Source organism: Fundulus heteroclitus, unplaced genomic scaffold, assembly GCF_011125445.2.
Source record: "Fundulus heteroclitus isolate FHET01 unplaced genomic scaffold, MU-UCD_Fhet_4.1 scaffold_188, whole genome shotgun sequence".
Classification (NCBI taxonomy): domain Eukaryota; kingdom Metazoa; phylum Chordata; class Actinopteri; order Cyprinodontiformes; family Fundulidae; genus Fundulus; species Fundulus heteroclitus.
Genome location: NW_023396600.1, coordinates 267592 through 289917, shown reverse-complemented (window position 1 = coordinate 289917; position 22326 = coordinate 267592). Strand labels below are relative to the sequence as shown.

The 22326-nt window shown below is 41.1% G+C and overlaps 1 protein-coding gene across 1 annotated transcript in view; it reads right to left on the bottom strand.

Annotated features, from left to right (window-relative positions):
* Nucleotides 1-22326, bottom strand: part of LOC105921241 (rho GTPase-activating protein 5) — a 110611-nt gene that overhangs the window by 39555 nt on the left and 48730 nt on the right. Inside the window, 1 exon segment of the mRNA XM_036129591.1 lies at nt 14126-14279. Within this exon segment, the coding sequence (XP_035985484.1) occupies nt 14126-14279 (154 nt within the window).

The window sequence follows — 22326 nt, the reverse complement described above, 5'->3', positions numbered from 1 at the left end:
GCTATGGAGCAAGTTTTATCGGAATTACATAGTATTTCTTTGCTGAGCTAACGAGCCTTTACCTGCAGCAGCAAGAGTAGCTTGGCCTGTGGTTGTGTTTTCTGAGTCTGATTGGTTTATTTGGCCCGTCTATCACCAACATAGGCCAATCAGCTAACCAGTATTTTCGCCCCTTCCTAAAATTACTTCAGCGGAAGGTTTCCAGATGGATATGCGGGGGAGCAATTCTATCTGGCGGAGTCAGGTAAGCAATGAGGTACTCAAAACAAAAGAATCCAAATTCAATGTTTTCTCACAGCAGTGGGAGAGAGTGAACATAGCCATTGTTAACAAATGTAAAAAATAAACAGTCCACTGACTGTGATGACATTGACATGACAGTCAAGAGTTATTGATGCAATTGTTAAACCACTGATTCATATGTGTAATCGTTCTTTCCAAACTGGAAAGTTTCCAAACAAAATTAAAACTGCAATAATCATACCATTATACAAGACACTAATTCACAAACTACAGGCCTGTTTTTCTATTTCCACAATCGTCCAAGATTTTAGAAAAACTTTTTATTAACAGACTGGAAATTTTCATTAATGAACACAAACTACTTTTTGAAAGTCAATATGGATTTAGATCACAGAGACTCACGGCATTGGCAGTCCTGGAATTATTTAAAAAAAAATAAATAAATCACCAGCTCCATAAATAAAGACGTTTGCAATGGGTCTATTTGTTGATCTAAAAAAGCATTTGAGACAATCAGGAAATTAGAGCATTATCAGTCATCATGCTTGAATGTTGTTTGTGGCGTCTCCCAGGGGTCAGTATTGGGACCAAAACTGTTTATTCTCTATATAAATCAGTTATACAAGGTTTTAGAAGTATTACAGTTGGTTTTGTTTGCAAATTATACAAATATTTTCTATACATGTGGGTCTCTACAGTAACACTTGCCATGGAAACTCACTCACACCTGCAGGTGTCTGTGTAATTCATGCACACTCTTTGCCTCTATGTCTGTCTCATTGGGAAACAATGGCAACACTTTTCTTCAAACAACACCCCATATCTCCGCAACCGTAAGGGCACCAGACGTAATTTTTATTGCGTTTAATTCGGAACGGATAGGGGAACAATACTATCTGTCTTTGTCTTTGTTTCTTTTGCATGTACATAGTTCCTTAGTTTAGCTTCTTTTTATCTTCATTTTGTTTAGTAGTTTTGTTCAAGTTTCACTAGTGTTACATGTTGCTATTTTTTCCTCATCCCCTGATGACTTGTTTGTTGTTGTTTTTTTTTTTTGCACCTTTGACGGTTCACTGGTGGAGGGGGGTGGGGCATTGCCAATCAAGCATTTAGCTGGGCTGGTGTCACACCTGTGGATGATTATGGTTCTGGTGACAAGCGAGGCAGTGAAGGAGGCTGCAGCAGCAGCGGACTTTTGGTAAACAAAGATTAATTGAAAGGACGGTGCGGGAAGGCTCTGGAAAAGAGAAGAGTACCTTCACCTCGGGAGGGATCTACCCAGAGGGGAGCGTCGGATGTTTTGGCCGGAATCAAGTTTGTTTCGTTTTGTTCGTTTTGTTTGGGAAACCGGCTGGACGCTAACAAAGAAAAGATATAGATAGTTTTTTGTTTTGTTTTTTTTATACGGCCAAGCTTTAATGACATTTGTAATCATGAGGTTTTCCCTGGCCATAACCGTCAATTCTTGTCTACTTTTGTCCAGAATATTTACTAGGGGAAAGGGGTTACACACCACTTTCTCCATCTGGTACCATGGTGGTTTTGTCTGTCGGTCAGCCCACACTGAAATAATTTTAGCTTGCATTGACATTATATAATGTTATATAATAGCCCCATTTACACTACCCTTGTTAAACCGAGCCGAGCCGAGACCAGTCCGAGCTTGGATCAGTTAACCAAGCCGAGCCTCGTTCTGACGACCGTTTACACATCACGCTATTCCGGTTCCTTGGTTGCTCCTCGCCTTCTAGTGACGATCTGCGGTACTGCTGCTCTCTGGAATTGAAGGCCACACACGCCGGAAGAAACGCGGACAGTCAGCTGACAGTAAGGGCATGACGCGGTCAGCTCATGCGCTCTTCGTTATCAGATAACCGGGACAGAAAAAAAAAAAAAAAAACAGGCCGAGAACTGGTCTGCATTTAGCGCGGTTTGGTTATGTCTAGCTCGGTTCAGTTCAGTCTGCTTACAGTTTACATTCGAGAGTTATCTCCGTTACAGAGCTCGGACTGGTCTTGGCTCGGTTAAAAAAGGTTAGTGTAAACGGGGTAATTGGGTACCCCCCCCAAGCCTAACCCACTGTTTAGAGAGTTGTAGGATATCCAATTGAATTTTAGGCTTATGGCCAGCCCAGATAAAGTCAGAGATAGCCTTATTAATGTCCTTAAGATGGTTCCTACTTAGAATTAAGAAGAGCATAGACATAGCATACATTAATTTAGGGAGTATTGTCATTTTGATTAAGTTAATCCTGCCCAAGAAAGATATGGGAAGCTTCATCCAACTAGCTGTTTTCTCTTTTACATGTTTAACTAATGGATTAACATTTCCCATGTAAAGTTGGTTGATCCTAGGTGTAAGTTTAACACTCAAATATGTCCCTCAGGGGCCCATCTGAATGGTTTCAGGAAGTCAGGCTTGCAGTTTTTTTTATGGTGGCCATAGGCATAATTTTGGACTTAGAAAAGTCAACCTTATATGTGGAAATCTGTGCAAATTGGTTGACACATTTAATTAACTTTTGTATTGATTTTGTGTGGTCGGTTACAGTTAGAAGAATGTCATCTGCATACAGCATAATGTTATGTTCTATAGATCCTACCATTGTTACTTTAATCCTTGGGGTATGCCACACCTCTATTGCTAAAGGCTCTATAGCTTAAGAGAACAACAAAGAAAATAGCGGGCTCCCCTGAGCTTTTCCCTTTCTAACTCAAATAAGTCTTAGACAAAACCGTTGGTCACGACAGAGGCCATAGGCATTTTATACAACAATTGTACCCAGCCAATGAAATCTGATTGAAGGCCTAATCTTCTTAATACTTCGAACATACTCTTGTTCCAGGGTTTATACAGGAATGAGTAACCCTAATTTAATGCTTTTTAATGCTCGTAGAAATAAGTACCCATATATATATATATATATATATATATATATATATATATATATATATATATATATATATATACTGTAAATGGAGAAGCCCCATTTACAGTACCCTTGTTAAACAGAGCCGACACCAGTCCAAGCTTGGATCAGTTAACCAAGCCAAAACGACCGTTTACACACCACGCTATCCCAGTTCCTTGGTTCCTCCTCGCGTCCTAGTAGCGATCTGCGGTACAGCTGCTCTCTGGGATTGAAGGCGGGACCGAGCAAATCAAAATGGCGGCGCCCGTAATATTCAGGATGTTATGGTTAGACAGAGTCGGCTTTTGGGACATGGATAAGACAAACGAACGTCTAATAAGGATTTACAAACGCAGGAAACAACGACAGACGCTGAGGTTCATCAGAGTGCTAAGCAGAATCATCACTGGAAATCGTGTGGCATGGTAAGGAAGCTAGTATTATTATGAATGTCTGAAATTTGTCTGAATGGAGTGTGAATCGGGACGTGCAGCCAGACACGCCGGAAAACCCGCGGACAGTCAGCTGACTGTAAGGGGATGACGCGGTCTGCTCATCCGCTCTTCGTTATCAGGTAACCGGGATGAAAAAAAACAGTCCGAGACCTACTAGGGAACTGGACCGCAGTTAGCGCGGTCCGGTTATGTTTAGTGCGGTCCGGTTCAGTCTGCTGACCATTTACACATTAGAGTAATCTCGGTCACAGAGCTCGGACTGGTCACGGCTCGGTTAAAAAAGTGTAGTGTAAACGGGCCTATAGGCAGACACAGTCATGGCATACTCATCAATGTTGATCTTGTTGCCATATGATGCTGCAGCTTTGAACATACATGTCCCAGTCAGAGTGCTCAAAATAGTCCTGGAGTGCCTCCATGGCCCCTCAGTCCACACCCTCACCTGCTTCACTGTGGGTTTTGCTTTGATCAGCAGGGGCTTATATGCAGGAATTAGCATTACAGATAGGTGGTCTGAAGGGCCGAGGTGGGGGCGGGGGGCTGCTCTGAATGCGTCTTTTATATTGGTGTAAACCAAGTCCAGAGTGTTCTCCCCCGAGTTTGCTAAAGCAATGTCGGACTCCGTAATTTTCTCTGGTCCCCTGCCTGATTTGACCAGTGATGACATGTTTAGCCGCATGTCATCATTCAACCGCTAGTTGTCTAGGTGGTGTCCTGAAAACGACGTGGGCTACATTGATAACTGGAGAACTTTCTGGGGAAAACCTGGTCTGATCCGGAGAGACGGCATCCATCCTACTTTGGATGGTGCAGCTCTTCTTTCTAGAAATCTGGCCGGATTTATTAGTCCTCCTAAATGCTGACAACCCAGGGTCCAGACCAGGAAGCAGAGCCGTAGTTTAACACACCTCTCTGCAGCTTCTCTACTGTTACCCATCCATTATCCTATTGAGACGGTGTCTTTCCCACGGCCAAAACTTAACAGATCAAAAACTTATCTAAAAGGAACAAATCATAAAAACCTAATAAAAATCAATACGGTTCACCTTGAACCTAAAAATAAAACAATTAAATGTGGTCTATTAAATATAAGGTCTCTCCCTCCAAAGACTTTGTTAGTTAACGAATTGATTTCTGATAAACAGATTGATTTGTTTTGTCTCACAGAAACCTGGCTACAAGAGGACTACGTTAGTATAAATGAGTCAACTCCCTCCAATTATTCAAATTTCCACATTCCCAGATCTGTGGGAAGAGGAGGAGGAGTGGCAACTATCTTTCAGTCTGATTTATTAATTAGTCCCAGGCCAATTAATAACTACAGTTCTTTTGAACATTTAACCCTCAGTTTCCCTCATCCAAGCTGCAAAGCAATAAAACCTCTTCTGTTTGTTGTTTTGTATCGTCCACCAGGCCCTTACACTCAGTTTTTGGAGGAGTTGTCAGATTTCTTATCTGATTTGGTGTTAAATACTGATAAGGCTATTATAGTGGGTGATTTTAACATCCATGTTGACACAGAATGTGATAACCTTAGTGTAGCCTTTAAAACTATCCTAGATTCAATTGGTTTTGCTCAAAATGTGCATGAACCGACGCACTCTCGGCTCCATACTTTAGACCTTGTTCTGACATATGGCATTGATTGTGAAGAATTAACAGTATTTCCTCACAACCCTGTCCTATCTGATCATTTTTTAATAACATTTGAGTTTAATCTAACTGAGTTCCCCACCCCCAAAAGAGGGTTCCATTATAGTAGATCTTTATCGGATAATGCTGTATCAAAACTTAAAGAGTCTGTCCCCTTTTTATTATCCTCCGTATTGCAGAAATGCCCTGTAGATGGCAGCAATGTTGTTTCTTCCAATTCACAAATAGATGTCTTTGTAAACGGTATGACTTCGTCATTGCGTTCTGCATTAGACAATGTAGCTCCCTTGAAAAAGAAGGTGATTATTCACAGGAAGCTGGCTCCTTGGTTTAATTCAGAGCTGCGTTCCTTGAAGCACAATGTTAGGAAATTGGAGAGAAAATGGCGCTCTACACACCAAGAGGAATCCTACTTAATCTGGAAGAACAGTCTATTGTTGTATAACAAGACCCTTCGCAGAGTTAGAGCAGCATATTTTTCATCATTAATTGAGGAGAATAAGAATAATCCTAGATTTCTCTTCAGTACAGTTGCCAAACTTACCCAGAGCCACAGCTCTGTTGATCCATCCATTCCCTTAGCTCTTAGCAGTAATGATTTTATGGGATTCTTCATAAATAAAATTGATTCCATTAAAAATAAAATAATTGGCATCCTCCCAAACATGATTACCTCATCCTCAGTAAGTGAGGCAGCATTGGAGGAATCCTTAGAACCTGTGCAGTGTCTGAACTGTTTAAAAGCAGTAGAGCTTTCTGAGCTATCTAAAATTTTAGCTTCATCTAAACCTTCTACCTGTATGTTAGACTCAATCCCAACCAAGTTGTTTAAGGAGGTATTCCCTCTGATCAGTGGTCCTATTTTAGACATGATTAATCTATCCTTGGTAAATGGATATGTACCAAAGGCTTTTAAAGTAGCTGTTATTAAACCTTTACTTAAGAAACCATCTCTTGATCAAGATGAGTTAGTAAATTACAGACCTATATCTAATCTTCTTTTCTTATCTAAAATTCTTGAGAAAGTAGTTGCTAATCAACTATGTGAACATTTACAAAGTAATGACCTACTTGAGGAGTTTCAGTCAGGCTTCAGAGCTCATCATAGCACTGAAACAGCTCTGGTGAAGGTCACTAATGATATTCTCATGGCCTCAGATAATGGACTTGTGTCTATACTTGTCCTGTTAGATCTCAGTGCTGCATTTGATACAGTTGATCACAATATTCTCCTACAAAGACTTGAGCATACTGTAGGGATTAAGGGAAAAGCATTAGGCTGGTTTAAATCTTATCTGTCGGACAGATTCCAGTTTGTTCATGTTAATAATAAATCTTCCTCAAACTCTAGGGTCACTTGTGGAGTACCACAGGGTTCAGTCCTTGGACCAATTCTATTTACTATTTATATGCTTCCGATTGGCAAAATTATCAGACAGCATGGGATTAATTTCCACTGTTATGCTGATGACACTCAGCTATATTTATCCATAAATCCTGATGAATCCAATCAGTTACTTCGACTGCAGTCATGTCTTGATGACATCAAAAGCTGGATGACTTTAAATTTCCTGCATTTAAATTCTGACAAGACAGAAGTTGTAATCTTTGGACCAGAGTCTTCAAAAAATAAAGTTCTTAATCAATCCCTTAATCTGGATGGCATTAACTTGGCCTCTGGTAATAAAGTTAAAAATCTTGGTGTTGTTTTCGACCAAGACATGTCATTTAAATCCCATATTAAACAGGTTTCCAGAGTTTCCTTTTTTCACCTCCGGAATATCGCCAAAATTAGAAACATTCTGTCCAGGAGTGATGCTGAAAAACTAGTCCATGCATTTGTTACTTCAAGGCTGGACTATTGTAATTCTTTACTATCAGGAAGTCCACAAAATGCAGTTCGAAGTCTTCAGCTGATTCAAAATGCTGCGGCAAGAGTTCTGATGAAAATCAACAAGAGGGATCATATTTCTCCAATTTTAGCTTCCCTTCATTGGCTTCCTGTTAAATCAAGAATAGAATTTAAAATTCTCCTTCTAACGTATAAAGCCCTTAATAATCAAGCTCCATCATATATCAGAGCTCTGATTACCCCGTATGTTCCTAATAGAGCACTTCGCTCTCAGACTGCAGGTCTGCTGGTGGTTCCTAGAGTCTCTAAAAGTAGAATGGGAGGCAGATCCTTTAGCTATCAGGCTCCTCTCCTGTGGAACCAACTCCCAGTTTTGGTCCGTGAGGCAGACACCCTATCTATTTTTAAGACTAATGTTAAAACTTTCCTTTTTGACAAAGCTTATAGTTAGAGTGGCTCATACCCTGAGCTATCTCTATAGTTGTGCTGTGATAGGCCTAGGCTGCTGGAGGACATCAGGGTCTAATTTTCTCACTCTACTGATTTCTACTGTTCTTCAGTCTACTGTTCTCCAGTTTTGCATTGTATTACATTGAAATGACTGTCGTCATTTCAGCTTTTAACTTTTTGCTCTCTCTCTTTTTCTTCATAGTAGGTACACCTGGTCTGGCGTTCTGTTAACTGTGACATCATCCAGAGAAGACGGCTCACCCGCTACTACCATCTAATGTAGAACAGATTACTAGATCAATGTGTGCTTCTGTGCTTGTTTGTCTGTCTTGTTGTGTCTCTGTTCTGTCTTCTGTAACCCCAGTCGGTCGAGGCAGATGACCGTTCATACTGAGCCCGGTTCTGCCGGAGGTTTTTCCTTCCCGTTAATGGGTGGTTTTTCTTCCCACTGTCGCTTCATGCTTGCTCAGTATGAGGGATTGCAGCAAAGCCATGTACAATGCAGATGACTCTCCCTGTGGCTCTACGGTTCCCCAGGAGTGACTGCTGCTTGTCGGGACTTTGATGCAATCAACTGGTTTCCTTAAATAGGACATTTTTGACCAATCTGTATAATCTGACCCAATCTGTATAATATGATTGAACTTGACTTTGTAAAGTGCCTTGAGATGACATGTTCATGATTTGGCGCTATATAAATAAAATTGAATTGAATTGAATTGAAAATTGAATTGAGTTGAAAAATCCACATGTTGGCCGAAATGAGGGAGAACAGTCTTCACATTGGCCTGGTTAAAATCCCCAGCAATGATGAAAACATACATTGTGTGTGCATATTTCAGAGGGATATTCCAAAAAAGTTAAAAAACAAACAAAAAACAACTTGACTTTTTTTTTTACAAAGTTTGAAGACGTTTCGCTTCCTATCCAGAAAGCTTTCTCAATGGCGTACCGCGAGCGAGCTATTTTTAGAAACGTAACGTCACGATGACGTCACATCACGTGGTACGCAGTAGGACGAGCTTGCATAGTCCGCCGCTGTTTCGCTGTAAAAGAGACGTGCGTTATCCTTGGTTTTACTCGGTAAATGACTGCTTTTTCCATATCTAAAACCATGGTTTTTAAACATTGTTGCTATGGAACGTGCAACAGCGACTCGAGGTACGCTGATCGGCCGCATATGAAGGATGTTTTCTTCAAGACTGCCAAAGAGAAATGTGTGCGCTGGGTACACCGGTGCGGTCGGCCTACATATATAGCAAGCATTTTGTTGGAGGAAAGGGCCCAACCGAAGAACATCCTGACCCAATTCCAGCGACATCAAGTAGTGAACAGGTAAGAGTATTTTGGTGGCCGACATGTTAATATGAAGCACCTGCTACCATGACAGCATATAGGCTATCATGGTAGCAGGCGCTAACTTGATACCCTGCTACCAGGATAGCTTACTCAAAAACATTTCAAATAAGACAAACATTAAACATATACCGATTCCTGGACGGTGATTACAAACAAAAAAAACGGCCGATGACGCCATGACCGCCGCGCAGGAAAAAAAAACAAAGCTTACCGTTCGATCAACTCGGCCCGTTTTCCGTTTTTTTAAGCCCTCGACACTCAAGCCATCGTTTGAGCTGAAGGTTGGTGTGTTCTTCGACAGTGCGACCAGTAATCCGTGCGCCTGGAACATCGTCTTGGGAAAGTTTAACGGCTATAAAGTCGGTCATATCGCTGGTTCTGTTGCGCGTGTAATAGCTGGTTGCTACGGGCGTTCTCTACCTGTATGCCCTACCTAAGCGGCAAAAGGGGCGTTGCTCTTGAGTCGGTGACGTCACGTGCGCAGTATGCCATTCAAAATGTCTGGAGTAGTGTGGAGTTGCAAGCTTTATACTACTGCCCAACAAAGGTCCTACAATGGCTTAGATAACATGCAAATTGAACACAAATGTTGACCTGAAACTGGTCCACGTCACTGCAAAGGGGAGTCCCTAACGACTCCACATTTGTGTTTCGGTTTAATTTGCAGGCCAACAATGACCTTAATGACTCCCCATTACTAAGGGGGTGGACCTGTTTCGGTTCTAATTTGCACCGTGACCTGGATGACTGAGAATCTTCACCAGTTTAGGGATAGTCCGATAGAGGACACTCATAGCCTCTTTAGTATTAGCGCTGGGAGGCACATAAACAGCAGTGATGCTAACAACAGTAAACTCCCTAGGCCGGTAGAAAGATCTGCAGTTAAAAGTCAAAAGGTTGAACTGGTCTGCACTTAGCGCGGTCTGGTTATGTCTAGCGCGGTTCAGTTCAGTCTGCTGACCATTTACACACGAGAGTTACCTCGGTTACCGAGCTCGGTTAAAAAAGTGTAGTGTAAACGGGCCGATAGATAGATAGATAGATAGATAGATAGATAGATAGATAGATAGATAGATAGATAGATAGATAGATAGATAGATAGATAGATAGATAGATAGATAGATAGATAGATAGATAGATAGATAGATAGATAGATAGATAGATAGATAGATAGATAGATAGATAGATAATGCGGACATGTCTGCGTTGCTTACAGAAAAGTAACTTGACACTGTTAGCTGTTGTCTGCCCCTTGCAGCTGATCTGTGGCTGTCCGCAGTAGTGTAGTGCTCCCTGGAGAAGTGGATATACTCTCAATGTTTGCCCTTTTAGACGCAGCTCAGAAAAATGCTGTTTTAGAAACAATGACATGTAACACTGATATGTTTAGTTTACCCAAAAATCCATCAGTAGCATTTACTCATTTTAGCCTAAAATATTTAGCCTAAAACATTTAGATTAAAATATTTCCTTGAACTACTACGTGAGATGTTGAAAATACTGTTGTCTCTTTTTTAAAGATTTTATCCAGCTTCTGGCTGGTAATGTAAAATTTTCTTTGGTTTAACTTTGGTTTAAGTTAATGACGAGGAGACCATCAAAACTCAAATCTCTTTGTCTTTGCAAATCATGAATTGTCAAATATACCAGTTGAAACACCCAAAGAACTATTGATCCTGTTGATTTAGACACCCTGACAATGAATGTTTAGCCCCTCAAAGTTAAAATGGACGGTGATTTTAAACTTGACAGTCAAAAAGGGACCTTAGTTAAGTCATTTTTATCATGTAAGGAACAAAGCAAAGGTAAAACCTATTCTTTCAAGACAAAAATATGGAAACACTACTCTAAGCCTTAATGCGGTACCGCGCACGTGACGTCACCGTCTCAAGAGCAACGCCCCTTTTGCCGCTTAGGTAGGGCATACAGGAGAGAACGCATACAGGAGAGAACGCACGGATAACAGATCTGACCGACTTTACAGCCGTTAAACTTTCCCAAGACGGTGTCCCAGGCACACGGATTACTGGTCGCACTGTCGAAGAACACACCAACCTTCAGCTCAAACGATGGCTTGAGGTTCGAGGGTTTAAAAAGACTGGAAAACTGGCCGAGTTGATGAACGGTAAGCTTTGTTTTTTTTTTCCTGCGCGGCGATCATGGCAGCGTCGGCCGTTTTTTTGTTGTTGTTTGCAATCACCGTCCAGGAATGGGTATATGTTTAATGTTTGTCTCATTTGAAATGTTTTTGAGTAAGCCTGGTAGCAGGCTATCATGTTAGCGCCTGCTACCATGATAGCCTATATGCTGTCATGGTAGCAGGCGCTACTTTATTAACATGTCGGCCACCAAAATACTCTTACCTTGACTTGATGTCGCTGGAATTGGGTCAGGATGTTCTTCGGTTGGGCCCTTTCCTCCGACAAAATGCTTGCTACATATGTACTTGAATTTGGTAACTTTTTCCGGGTTGAACTGTTGTGTAGGCCGACCGCCCCGGTGTTCCAAGCGTACACATTTCTCCTTGGCAGTCTTGAAGAAAACATCCTTCATATGCGGCCGATCAGCGTAACTCGAGTCGCTGTTGCACGTTCCATAGCAACAATGTTTAAAAACCATGGTCTTAGATTTGGAAAAAGCATTTGTTTACCGAGTAAAACCAAGGGTAACGCACGTCTCTTTTACAGCGACACAGCGGCGGACTATGCAAGCATGCCCTACTGCGTACCACGTGATGTGACGTCATCGTGACGTTGTGTTTCTAAAAATAGCTCGCGCGCGGTACCGCATTTCATCATGGCTAGATTAGTGTAATTCTCTTTATCTCTGAATCGGTCAGTCCTCAAATGTCTGCAGCTGGTTCAAATGCTGCTGCACACCTTTTAATTGAAAAACATAAAATAAAGCACATTACCCCATCCTGGCCTCCCTTCACTGGTTGCCTGTTTATCTTAGAGTTCAGTTTAAAGAACTTCTGTTTGTTTTTAAGGATTTAAACAGCTTATTATTGTTGTTGTTTTAAACTGTTGACTCAAGTCATTTTATTAGATGTTATTTTGTTTTACCTCGTGTTAAAGTGCTCATTAAATAAATATGACAATGATGATGATTATGATCACAAGAAACTTTTGCATCATCACCCAGAAGCTGGAAATAAAAAGAGACAAAAAGATTTTTCACACCTCACTTATGTTGAGAATTAAAAATATATCTTAGTTGGGGTTACTGAGGAAAGCAGAGGGGGGTCTGCCCTTCCTGCTTCAGCGTAAGATAAACATGGAGTTTTATTGTCCTGAGGGGGTGGTCAGAAGGAGAGGGGGTCAGTCATCCTCCCTCCAACAAAAGACAAATATCGCTCCAGAATTGGGTATACGTAATTTTGACTGAAAAATAAGTGGGTATACGTTGTCTACCCTGGAGTACACTGTCAGACTTCATGTGAGATCGTGAAGCATTGACACCCATTGTACAAAGCCTAATTTTTTTTTTTTTTTTTTTTTTTACAAACACAGCAAAATCCTTCGTCATCTTTATCGTCGACAGGCTGCAGTCATTTCCCGAATTCCTTTTTTCCATCCACTTTGGTTGAAATTTGCATTTTCCCATTCTCTAGCTCTTTCTCCGCCTTGAGCTCCTTTTTTGAACATTGTAAAAACATACAGCTTTACGATTAACCGGAAGCAGTTCCGCGCAAACATGCGGAATCAGTTATATCTGATATAATATATCTGACGAAACTGTTTTTATGAACGTATTTTTTTTTTTTAGAAAAAAAAGGCATTTTTAATGCCACAGATAATCACATTTAATGACTTTTAATGCCAATTAAGGCCTTAATTTAAACCCTGTGATGTGATTTATAACACATTGATAATGTGTAGCACTCTAGGTCTGCTCCATTTGAATACGTTTGGGGAAAAGTGGGGATTTTAGCACAACTCTGAGGTAATTGGGCAAAGCGACACCTATTGCCTGCCTACCAAAAGTTCGTTTTAGCCAATCACAATATTAAATTAAAACGCAAGCAGCAGACATCATGATAAACCACAAGAAGGTAAGTTAGTCAAGGCATTTCTTGCTGTTCTTTCAAAGATGAAATTGTGGATTTTTACAAATGAGATGTGATAACAGCAGCTATGGACGTTTCCTACTGTACATGCTTGTGTTGGTTCGGCAATGGGCTCACCAGCTCTTGGTGTTGTCGCACCGGTATGTCCTGCCTTAAAGCTCAATACTGCAACCTGATTGTCTCGAATCGTTTTTGGTTCAGACACAAACGGTCAAAGCAGGAGTGGTACAAGATGGATTTTCGTGTGTTTGTGAACGCACAAATATCGCGAGAATTCATCTTGCAGACAAGGTTAGTTTGTGTTATATTTATAATTTCACTGGATTGTCTGTAAGAAATTAACAATTCATTCATTCACTAAGTGAATATGTACTGAAGAACAGAAAGGTGCTACACTGCAGATATAGCTGGTTAGTAGACGGCCTTCACACAGACACTTTGGAGACAAACATTTAAACATTTTAACAAAACTAGTTTGGAGACAGAGGAAGTGAGAAATCTAAGCAATACCAGTCACCACAGTGAAGTTAGTCTCAGGTTGGATATTCGTGCTCCAAAACAAGAGGACGAAGATGTTGAATAACCAACCTGAAGCTACCTTAACAGCAGTATGACAGTTCTCATACTCAGAATCCGAAACTTCAGAATTCCCACCACTCCCAGATATTGTCCAGTATTTTTTGTATTGAAAGAAGGCTTCTTCTTCCTTGGCTACAAGTTGACAAATGGAAAGTATTGGCGTTATTGGTTCTTCAGTATGCTTTTGTCGCTGGCCATGTCTCACTATGCAGGCAACTCTGCCCACCAAAATAAGCCCACTTCAGCAGTTATTGACAAAAATGCTAAAAACAGTTTGAAGTTAGAGATTTCAGTCCTTTGTATGTTTTGTGGAAGTGCAACAGTAAATTATATGCCAGCTATGAGATTATTTGATTTCAGTTCATATATAGTAATAAAGTGCCAAGTTATCTATAACATCAAATAATTATACCTTTTTAACTGAAACCCATGGGGTTCGCTCTCTAGCCGTAGAAATAAATAAAAATCTTAAGCTATGCTCAAGTATGCTAAAGAAGATATTGACATTCAAGAATCAAAAATTGGCTTGAAAATCAGCTAAATTAATGGCTGACCTGTGCGTTCTATGTAGTCAACACACTTCTCAATGAAGAGTGGGATGGGATGCTCTGGAGTCACCAGATTCTGCAGGGGAACGCCAAAGTAGTTGCTCTCCCAGGTTCTCCGATTGGGTGGGTTAAATGGCTTTGGGGGCTTGGTCGATTTGGGCTATGAGTAAAGGGGAGATGAGAAAGTCAAATATTTTTTAACTTGGAGGAGAGGAATAAAGAATAGCAAAGAAATACAACACAGTAAAACAAAACAACACAAATAATGCAGTAAGGTAAAGCAGAGTGAACAAATAAAAAGGCAGATCTGACAAAATGGCACAATGACAGATAGCAGATACACTATTCGATAGCAAAAACAAGAAGATTGATTGAAAAAATCTTAGAAATTCTTTACACACACATATATATATATATATATATATATATATATACATATATATATATATATATATATATATATATATATATATATATATATATATATATATAGACATGGTTGAGAGCATTTGTACATTGTGTATAATAACCATGTGTATTGTGGTATGTGGCTATTAACACTATACACATACAAATCCCAATAGTGAAAGAAAATCTGGACCTTAGGAAAGAAAAAGAAAGAGTAGGAGGCGATGGAAAGAAAGATGAAGAAATAGAAAAAGGAAGCTCACAGGTAGAGAAGAAAAAAAGAAGATGTCAGATGATATTCACTTTGAAGCAGCGTTTCCCATACATAGACTTTACTTGGGCAGCCCACCCAGGTAAATTGAGACCTGCCCAGGAAGATAAAATTCTGAATCCACTTTTTTCCCCTAAAAACACTATGTAGGCTTTTTAAACAATGAACACAGACCATCCCCCACCCACGATTAAACAGATGTGGCTCATGTAGCAATCAGTATCGGCAGCTGACTTCATGCATCTACAACCAGACGGTAAAGCTGGTGTTTCAGAGGCAAGTAAACTTTCCAATGTTGTGGGACTGACTAGCTAATCTATAAAGTATTGATAAAGTAGCTAGTTGCTAGGGCCCTATGATTTCCACAATGCAGAAAACCAGGACGAAATTGCAGCATTTACAGTAAACAGTTAAACCCTGAATCTGCCAAACAAACATTACTCCTCTCTGTTATCTTTGTTTTATGGGGGCATCAGTGCGCACACACACCGTCAAATTGAAATAACAGTTCTACCAAAGAGCTCATAAATGTTTTGCACTAAAAAGTGCAGCCACTTAAAGACTGCGACATACTTGCATGGACATGAGTCAGTGGATGTCCAGGTAAGCGCAAAGCTCAATATTTACGACACAGTAAACTGCTCGGCGGGAAGAAGTCTTCACATCAAACTGTTTTACATGTGACTCAGAGCTGATGCACTGAACAGCTCCAAGCAGGCAGTCACGAGGACTCGTGCCATCAGGCCCCTCTTAGTACCACACTGACAGGTGTGTGGTGGCCGTCTGCTGGAGAAGAAACGGCTCTAGGTGGTCGACTAGCTTAAAAAACATGCTACTATCCATTCCCACGCCTTGTTCCACTAGCAGAAAGTTTGGGAAATGTATGGATTTGTCACAAGAAATTTAGGCAATAGGAACGCTCGACTATTAAGGGTAAAACATCCACAGAGTCCCCGTGGCCAACAGTATGCACACAGTACACCTGAGTATGTGGGAGCCTAGCTTAGGCAGAAGAAAGATATTAGCCCCGGTCTGTGTAACAGAACCAAACATGTAAATTAATAATTGAAAAAATTGCGTAAATAGTCATGAGCTGACATGTTAGATTTCCAGTATGAGGAACATTTATTTATAGACTGTATGAAAGGGGATCCCTCACTGTAAACAGGGTCTTACAGTGTCACCTCTTCCCTTTCATTCTCTTTGATGGAAGAGGAGAGCTGCCTTGTATAAATCTATGCGATCACGCCTACTAGCTTAAATTTGCCGATATGTAATGGTGTCATTTAATTTATGTATAAAACAATGTTAGGAAATTGGAGAGAAAACGGCGCTCTACACAACAAGAGGAATCCTGCCTAATCTGGAAAGACAGTCTATTGTTGTATAAGCAGAGTTAGAGCAGCAATTTTTGTCATCATTAATTGAGGAGAATAAAAATAATCCTACATTTCTCTTCAGTACGGTTGCCAAACTTACTCAGAGTCACAGCTCCGTTGATCCATCCATTCCCTTAGCTCTTAGCAGTAATGATTTTATGGGATTCCTCATAAATAAAATTGATTCCATTAAAAATAAAATAATTGGCATCCTCCCAAACATGATTACCTCATCCTCAGTAAGTGAGGCAGTGCTGGATGAATCTTTAGAACCTGCACAGTGTTTGAACTGTTTAGAAGCAGTAGAGCTTTCTGAGCCATCTAAAATATTAGCTTCACCTAAACCTACCTGTATGTTAGACCCAATCCCAACCAAGTTGTTTAAGGAGATATTCCCTTTAATCAATAGCTCTATTTTAGACATGATTAATCTATCCTTAGTAAATGGATATGTACCACAGGCTTTTAAAGTAGCTGTTATTAAACCTTTACTTAAGAAACCTTCTCTTGATCAAGATGAGTTAGTAAATTACAGACCTATATCTAATCTTCTTATCTAAAATTCTTGAGAAAGTAGTTGTTAATCAACTTTGTGAACATTAACAAGTAATGACCTACTTGAGGGGTTTCAGTCAGGCTTCAGAGCTCATCATTGCACTGAAACGGCTCTGGTGAAGGTCACTAATGATATTCTCATGGCCTCAGATAATGGACTTGTGTCTATACTTGTCCTGCTAGATCTCAGTGCTGCATTTGACACCGTTGATCACAATATTCTCCTACAAAGACTTGAGCATACTGCAGGGATTAAGGGGAAAGCATTAGGCTGGTTTAAATCTTATCTGTCAGATAGATTCCAGTTTGTTCATGTTAATAATGAATCTTCAAACTCTAGGGTCACTTGTGGAGTACCACAGGGTTCAGTCCTTGGACCAATTCTCTTTACTATATATATGCTTCCGATTGGCAAAATTATCAGACAATATGGGATTCATTTCCACTGTTATGCTGATAACACCCAGCTATATTTATCCATTAATCCTGATGAATCCAATCAATTACTCAGACTGCAGTCATGTCTTGATGACATCAAAAGCTGGATGACTTTAAATTTCCTGCATTTAAATTCTGACAAGACAGAAGTTGTAATCTTTGGACCAGAGTCATCAAAACATAAACTTCTTAATCAATCACTTAATCTGGATGGCATTAACTTGGCCTCTGTTGATAAAGTAAAAAATCTTGGCGTTATTTTTGACCAAGACATGTCATTTAAATCCTATATTAAACAGGTTTCCAGAGTTTCATTTTTTCACCTCCAGAATATCGCCAAAATAAGAAACATTCTGTCCAGGGTGATGCTGAAAAACTAGTCCATGCATTTGTTACTTCAAGGCTGGACTATTGTAATTCTTTACTACCAGGAAGTCTACAAAATGCAGTTCAAAGTCTTCAGCTGATCCAAAATGCTGCAGCAAGAGTTTTGAGGAAAATTAACAAGAGGGATCATATTTCTCCAATTTTAGCTTCCCTTCATTGGCTTCCTGTTAAATCAAGAACAGAATTTTAAATTCTTCTTCTAACGTATAAAGCCCTTAATAATCAAGCTCCATCATATATCAGAGCTCTGATTACCCCGTATGTTCCTAACAGAGCACTTCGCTCTCAGACTGCAGGTTTGCTGGTGGTTCCTAAAGTCTCTAAAACCAGAATGCTAGGCAGATCCTTTACCTATCAGGCTCCTCTCCTGTGGAACCAACTCCCAGTTTTGGTCCGTGAGGCAGACACCCTGTGTACTTTAAAGACTAATCTTAAAACTTGTCCTTGTCCTTTTTGACAAAGCTTATAGTAAGAGTGGCTCATGTTACCCTGAGCTACCTCTATAGTTATGCTGCAATAGGCTTAGGCTACTGGAGGACATCAGGGCCTATATTTCTTACTCTACTGAGTTCTACTGTTCTCCAGTCTACTGTTCTCCAGTTTTGCATCACTGTTGTAATTTCAGCTTTTAACTTTTTGTTCTCTCTCTTTTTTCTTCATAATAGATACACCTGGTCTGGCGTTCTGTTAGCTGTGGCATCAGCTTGTCAAGACTTTGATACAATCAACTGGTTCCCTTATATAGGATCTGTATAATCTGACCCAATCTGTATAATCTGATTGATTTTGACTTTGTAAAGTGCCTTGAGATGACATGTTTCATGAATTGGCGCTATATAAATAAAATAAAATTGAATTGAAATTGAATGTAGGGCTGAAGCTATAACCAGAGGGTATTGTAGTTAGGCATGTTGTCAGGTAAGTGTTTATTAGTTGCATTTTATTTAGGCTACCTAATGTGATTTTTGTGTTGTCTTATTGATTTAAAAAAATCTTAAACCCCACTTAAAAATTGTATGACTTCTCTTGAAATCAGGATTCCATGATAACATTTATTTTTATTTTGTGTTTACTCTTTTCTATTCTGGTAGGACAAAAGCCAAGGATCAACTATGGAACAGCTGGCCAGTGGATTTAATGAGTGGGCAGATGTATAGGCTCCATCCGAAAACGTTTTTTTTTTTGGGTAAGTACCAGTGGCATCTCTGGCATGATAAGTTAAGTGGGGCACAAAAATTCAAAACTAATAGCAGCAATAATTTTTTTTGTGATGCATACAACCTGACTTTGATACATTTTAAAGTAAACATAAGTTATCATAAACCAACCATTTTATATAAACTAAATGCAATTTCATTTATATATAAAATTACAAAAAAAGGGTCACTCATAATGTTCATAAATAGAGACTTGCACAACCAATATTTTTATTGGACGACCTGAGCTCGGGGCCGGCGTATTTGTGCCCCATGGAGGTCTACTGAGAGTGTTTGTGCATGCGCGCTGCGATTTCAGATGTTCATTATTAATACAAACAATGGTGGGGCCGCCCCATATCAAGGTGCCCCAAGAAGATTTAGCAGACTGAACTTGTCAGTTGTCTGTCAGACTTAGATTTATAGACACAAATGTTTATAACAGAATTTTATTGGTATGGGAGTCTGTCTTTTTTTTTTTACAATACTACTCTATAAAGAACAATCTTGTCCCGCAGATTATTGTGAACATAGCGCTCCACAGTGACATCTGGTAGGCCAGTGAAGGTGCATCAGCAGTCATCATAAGCACTGTCCATATAGTGCAAGACATAGGAAAAGGAGCCTGTATGCTTCTCCTCACAGATAATTTAGCATAGGGACCTCATGATGTCCTTTACCAGCGCTAAGGAGCTATAAGGAATCCCACATTCCTTTGCGGGACATGACGTATAAGCACAGTCCACCTCACGGAAATCAATGAAAATGGAGAGAAGAGATTGCGCACTTTGTAGTTCATTTTCGGAAAGCTGTAGGCCCGGATTTCACTAGAATCATCCACGTGCTTTCCATTGCATAATGACGGAGTTAAAGGCTGTCCGAAATCTGCACAGCAGGCCGTAGCTCCTCTCCTACCCACAATAGGTGTTCTACTGTTGACCCCATGAAAGGTCAAGTAACAGAAGCTGGGAACCGGAGCTAGGAGCTATAATTACACATTTTTAGATTAAGCCCTTTTCTTGCTAAGTTAACTGGCTGCAGCGGCACTAGTCATCCCAGTGTCAAGAATAAATTGTGAAGACTTCTCTGCAATGAACTGGATCAAAACTGACCTGCGAAACAAGATTCAGGAGATCATGTTCCTGCACCTTCCTGCATGCTTGAAAATTGCCTTAATGGGCCTGGCCCAGAAGTCTTTCCATACATGAAGTACAGTTGCTGTTTCTTCAAAGCAATGAAAGATTAATTGTTCAGACAGAAACTTGTTGTAAATAGTTGTACAAGTAAATATCTGAAAATCCGTTCATTATTAAAAAAAACGTTCACACATTTGTTTAAAATGTAAATTATTACATTATTTCTAAGTCATGTTAATATTGAGGGGTTCTGTCATAAATAGAGTTAATACTTTGACTAGTTTATTCTGAACCTGCTCATCAAGCACCATGCTTTGCTGTACTGTTCAAAGCCACTCCATACTGCCCACCACCACAAGTAAATACTCAAACTATGGGAAAGAATATTGAAGTACTGAAAATGGGAAAGGTTCAGAAAAGACTAAGATGAGTAAAGTTACAAAGTCCCAAGTTGGTCTTGCTAAAAAGGACACCAGAATTTTTCAGATTTAGTACACATTTATGAGTTTGGGAATGTACTAAAGCTCCCACTAGACGGAGCTTTAATTCCCACCTCCGGGAGAACTTTAAACACGTCCCGAGCGAGGCGGGGGACATGGAGTCTGAATGGACCAATATTCCGCGCCTCTATTGTTGAGGCGGCTAGTCGGAGCTGTGGCCGCAAGGTTGTCGGTGCATGTCGCGGCGGCAACCCTCGAACCCGCTGGTGGACACCAGCGGTGAGGGAAGCCGTCATGCTGAAGGAGGAGTCCTACTGGGCTTTTTTGGCCTGTGGGACTCCGGAAGCAGCTGATGTGTACCGGCAGTCGAAGCGGCAGGCGGCTCGGCTGGTCGCCGACGCAAAAACTCGGGCGTGGGAAGAGTTCGGAGAGGCCATGAAGAAAGACTTCCGTACGGCTTCGAAGCAATTCTGGTCCACTATCCGGCGTCTCAGGAGGGGGAAGCAGTGCAGTGCCAACACTGTTTACAGTAGGGGTGGTGTGCTGCTGACCTTGACTCGGGACGTCGTGTTTCGGTGGGCGGAATACTTAGAAGACTTCCTTAATCCCACCAACACGTCTTCCATTGCGGAAGCAGAGCCTGAGGACTGTGGGTCGGGTTCTCCCATCTCTTGTGCTGAGGTTGCCAAGGTTGTTAAAAAGCTCCTCGGTGGCAAAGCCCCAGGGGTGGATGAGATTTGCCCTGAGTACCTTAAGGCTCTGGATGTTGTGGGGCTGTGTTGGTTAACGCAGCTCTGCAGCATTGCGTGGACATCGGGGGCAGTTCCCCTGGATTGACAGACTGGGGTGGTGGTCCCCCTATTTAAAAAGGGGGACCGGAGGGTGTGTTCCAACTACAGAGGAATCACACTCTTAAGCCTCTCTGGTAAGGTCTATTCAGGGGTTCTGGAAAGGAGGGTCCGTCGGATAGTTGAATCTCGGATTCAGGAAGAGCAGTGTGGTTTTCATCCTGGCCGTGGGACACTGGACCAGCTCTATACCCATGAGTATGGAGTTATGAGTATGGACCCATTCTGTCCATACTCATAACTTTTATGGACAGAATTTCTAGGCGCAGCCAATGTGTTGAGGGGATCCGTTTTGATGGCCTTAGGATTGTGTCTCTGCTATTCGCAGATGACGTGGTCCTATTGGGTTCATCAGGGTGTGATCTACAGCTCTCACTGGAGCAGTTCGCAGTCGAGTGCGAAGCGGCCGGGATGAAAATCAGTGCCTCCAAATCCGAGACCATGGTCTTGAACCGGAAAAGGGTAGAGTGCCTTCTCCGGGTTGGGGAGGATGTGCTGCCCCTAGTGGAGGAGTTCAAGTATCTTGGGGTCTTGTTCACGAATGAGGGGAAGATGGAGCGGGAGATCGACAGGCGGATTGGTGCAGCGTCTGCTGTGAAGCGGGCGCTGTACCGATCCGTTGTGGTGAAGAGAGCTGAGCCAAAAGGCCAAGCTCTCGATTTACCGGTCGATCTACGTTCCTACCCTCATCTATGGTCACGAGCTTCGGGTCGTGACCGAAAGAACAGGATCCCGGATACAAGCGGCTGAAATGAGTTTTCTCTGTAGTGTGTCTGGGCTCTCCCTTAGAGATAGGGTGAGGAGCTCAGTCATCCGGGGAGGACTCAGAGTAGAGTCGCTGCTCCTCCACATCGAGAGAAGCCAGTTGAGGTGGCTCGGGCATCTGGTTAGGATGCCTCCTGGACGCCTCCCTGGTCTAGTGTTCCGGGCACGTCCCACACACCAAGTAATTCATATAACAGATGTATTGAGGGTATTTAGAATAAGCATGCCAAAAATAGACAAAATTTGTGTTTGGAGATCTGGTATGAATCTAGCCCAAAAAATTTCAAGTTTAATTTTTAAAATCTCCGCTGCTACCACTTTTGAGCTTTTATCTGCTTCCTTCTGTATTCCTAAATGTGTCAAGCCCATGTTACACTTGCTACG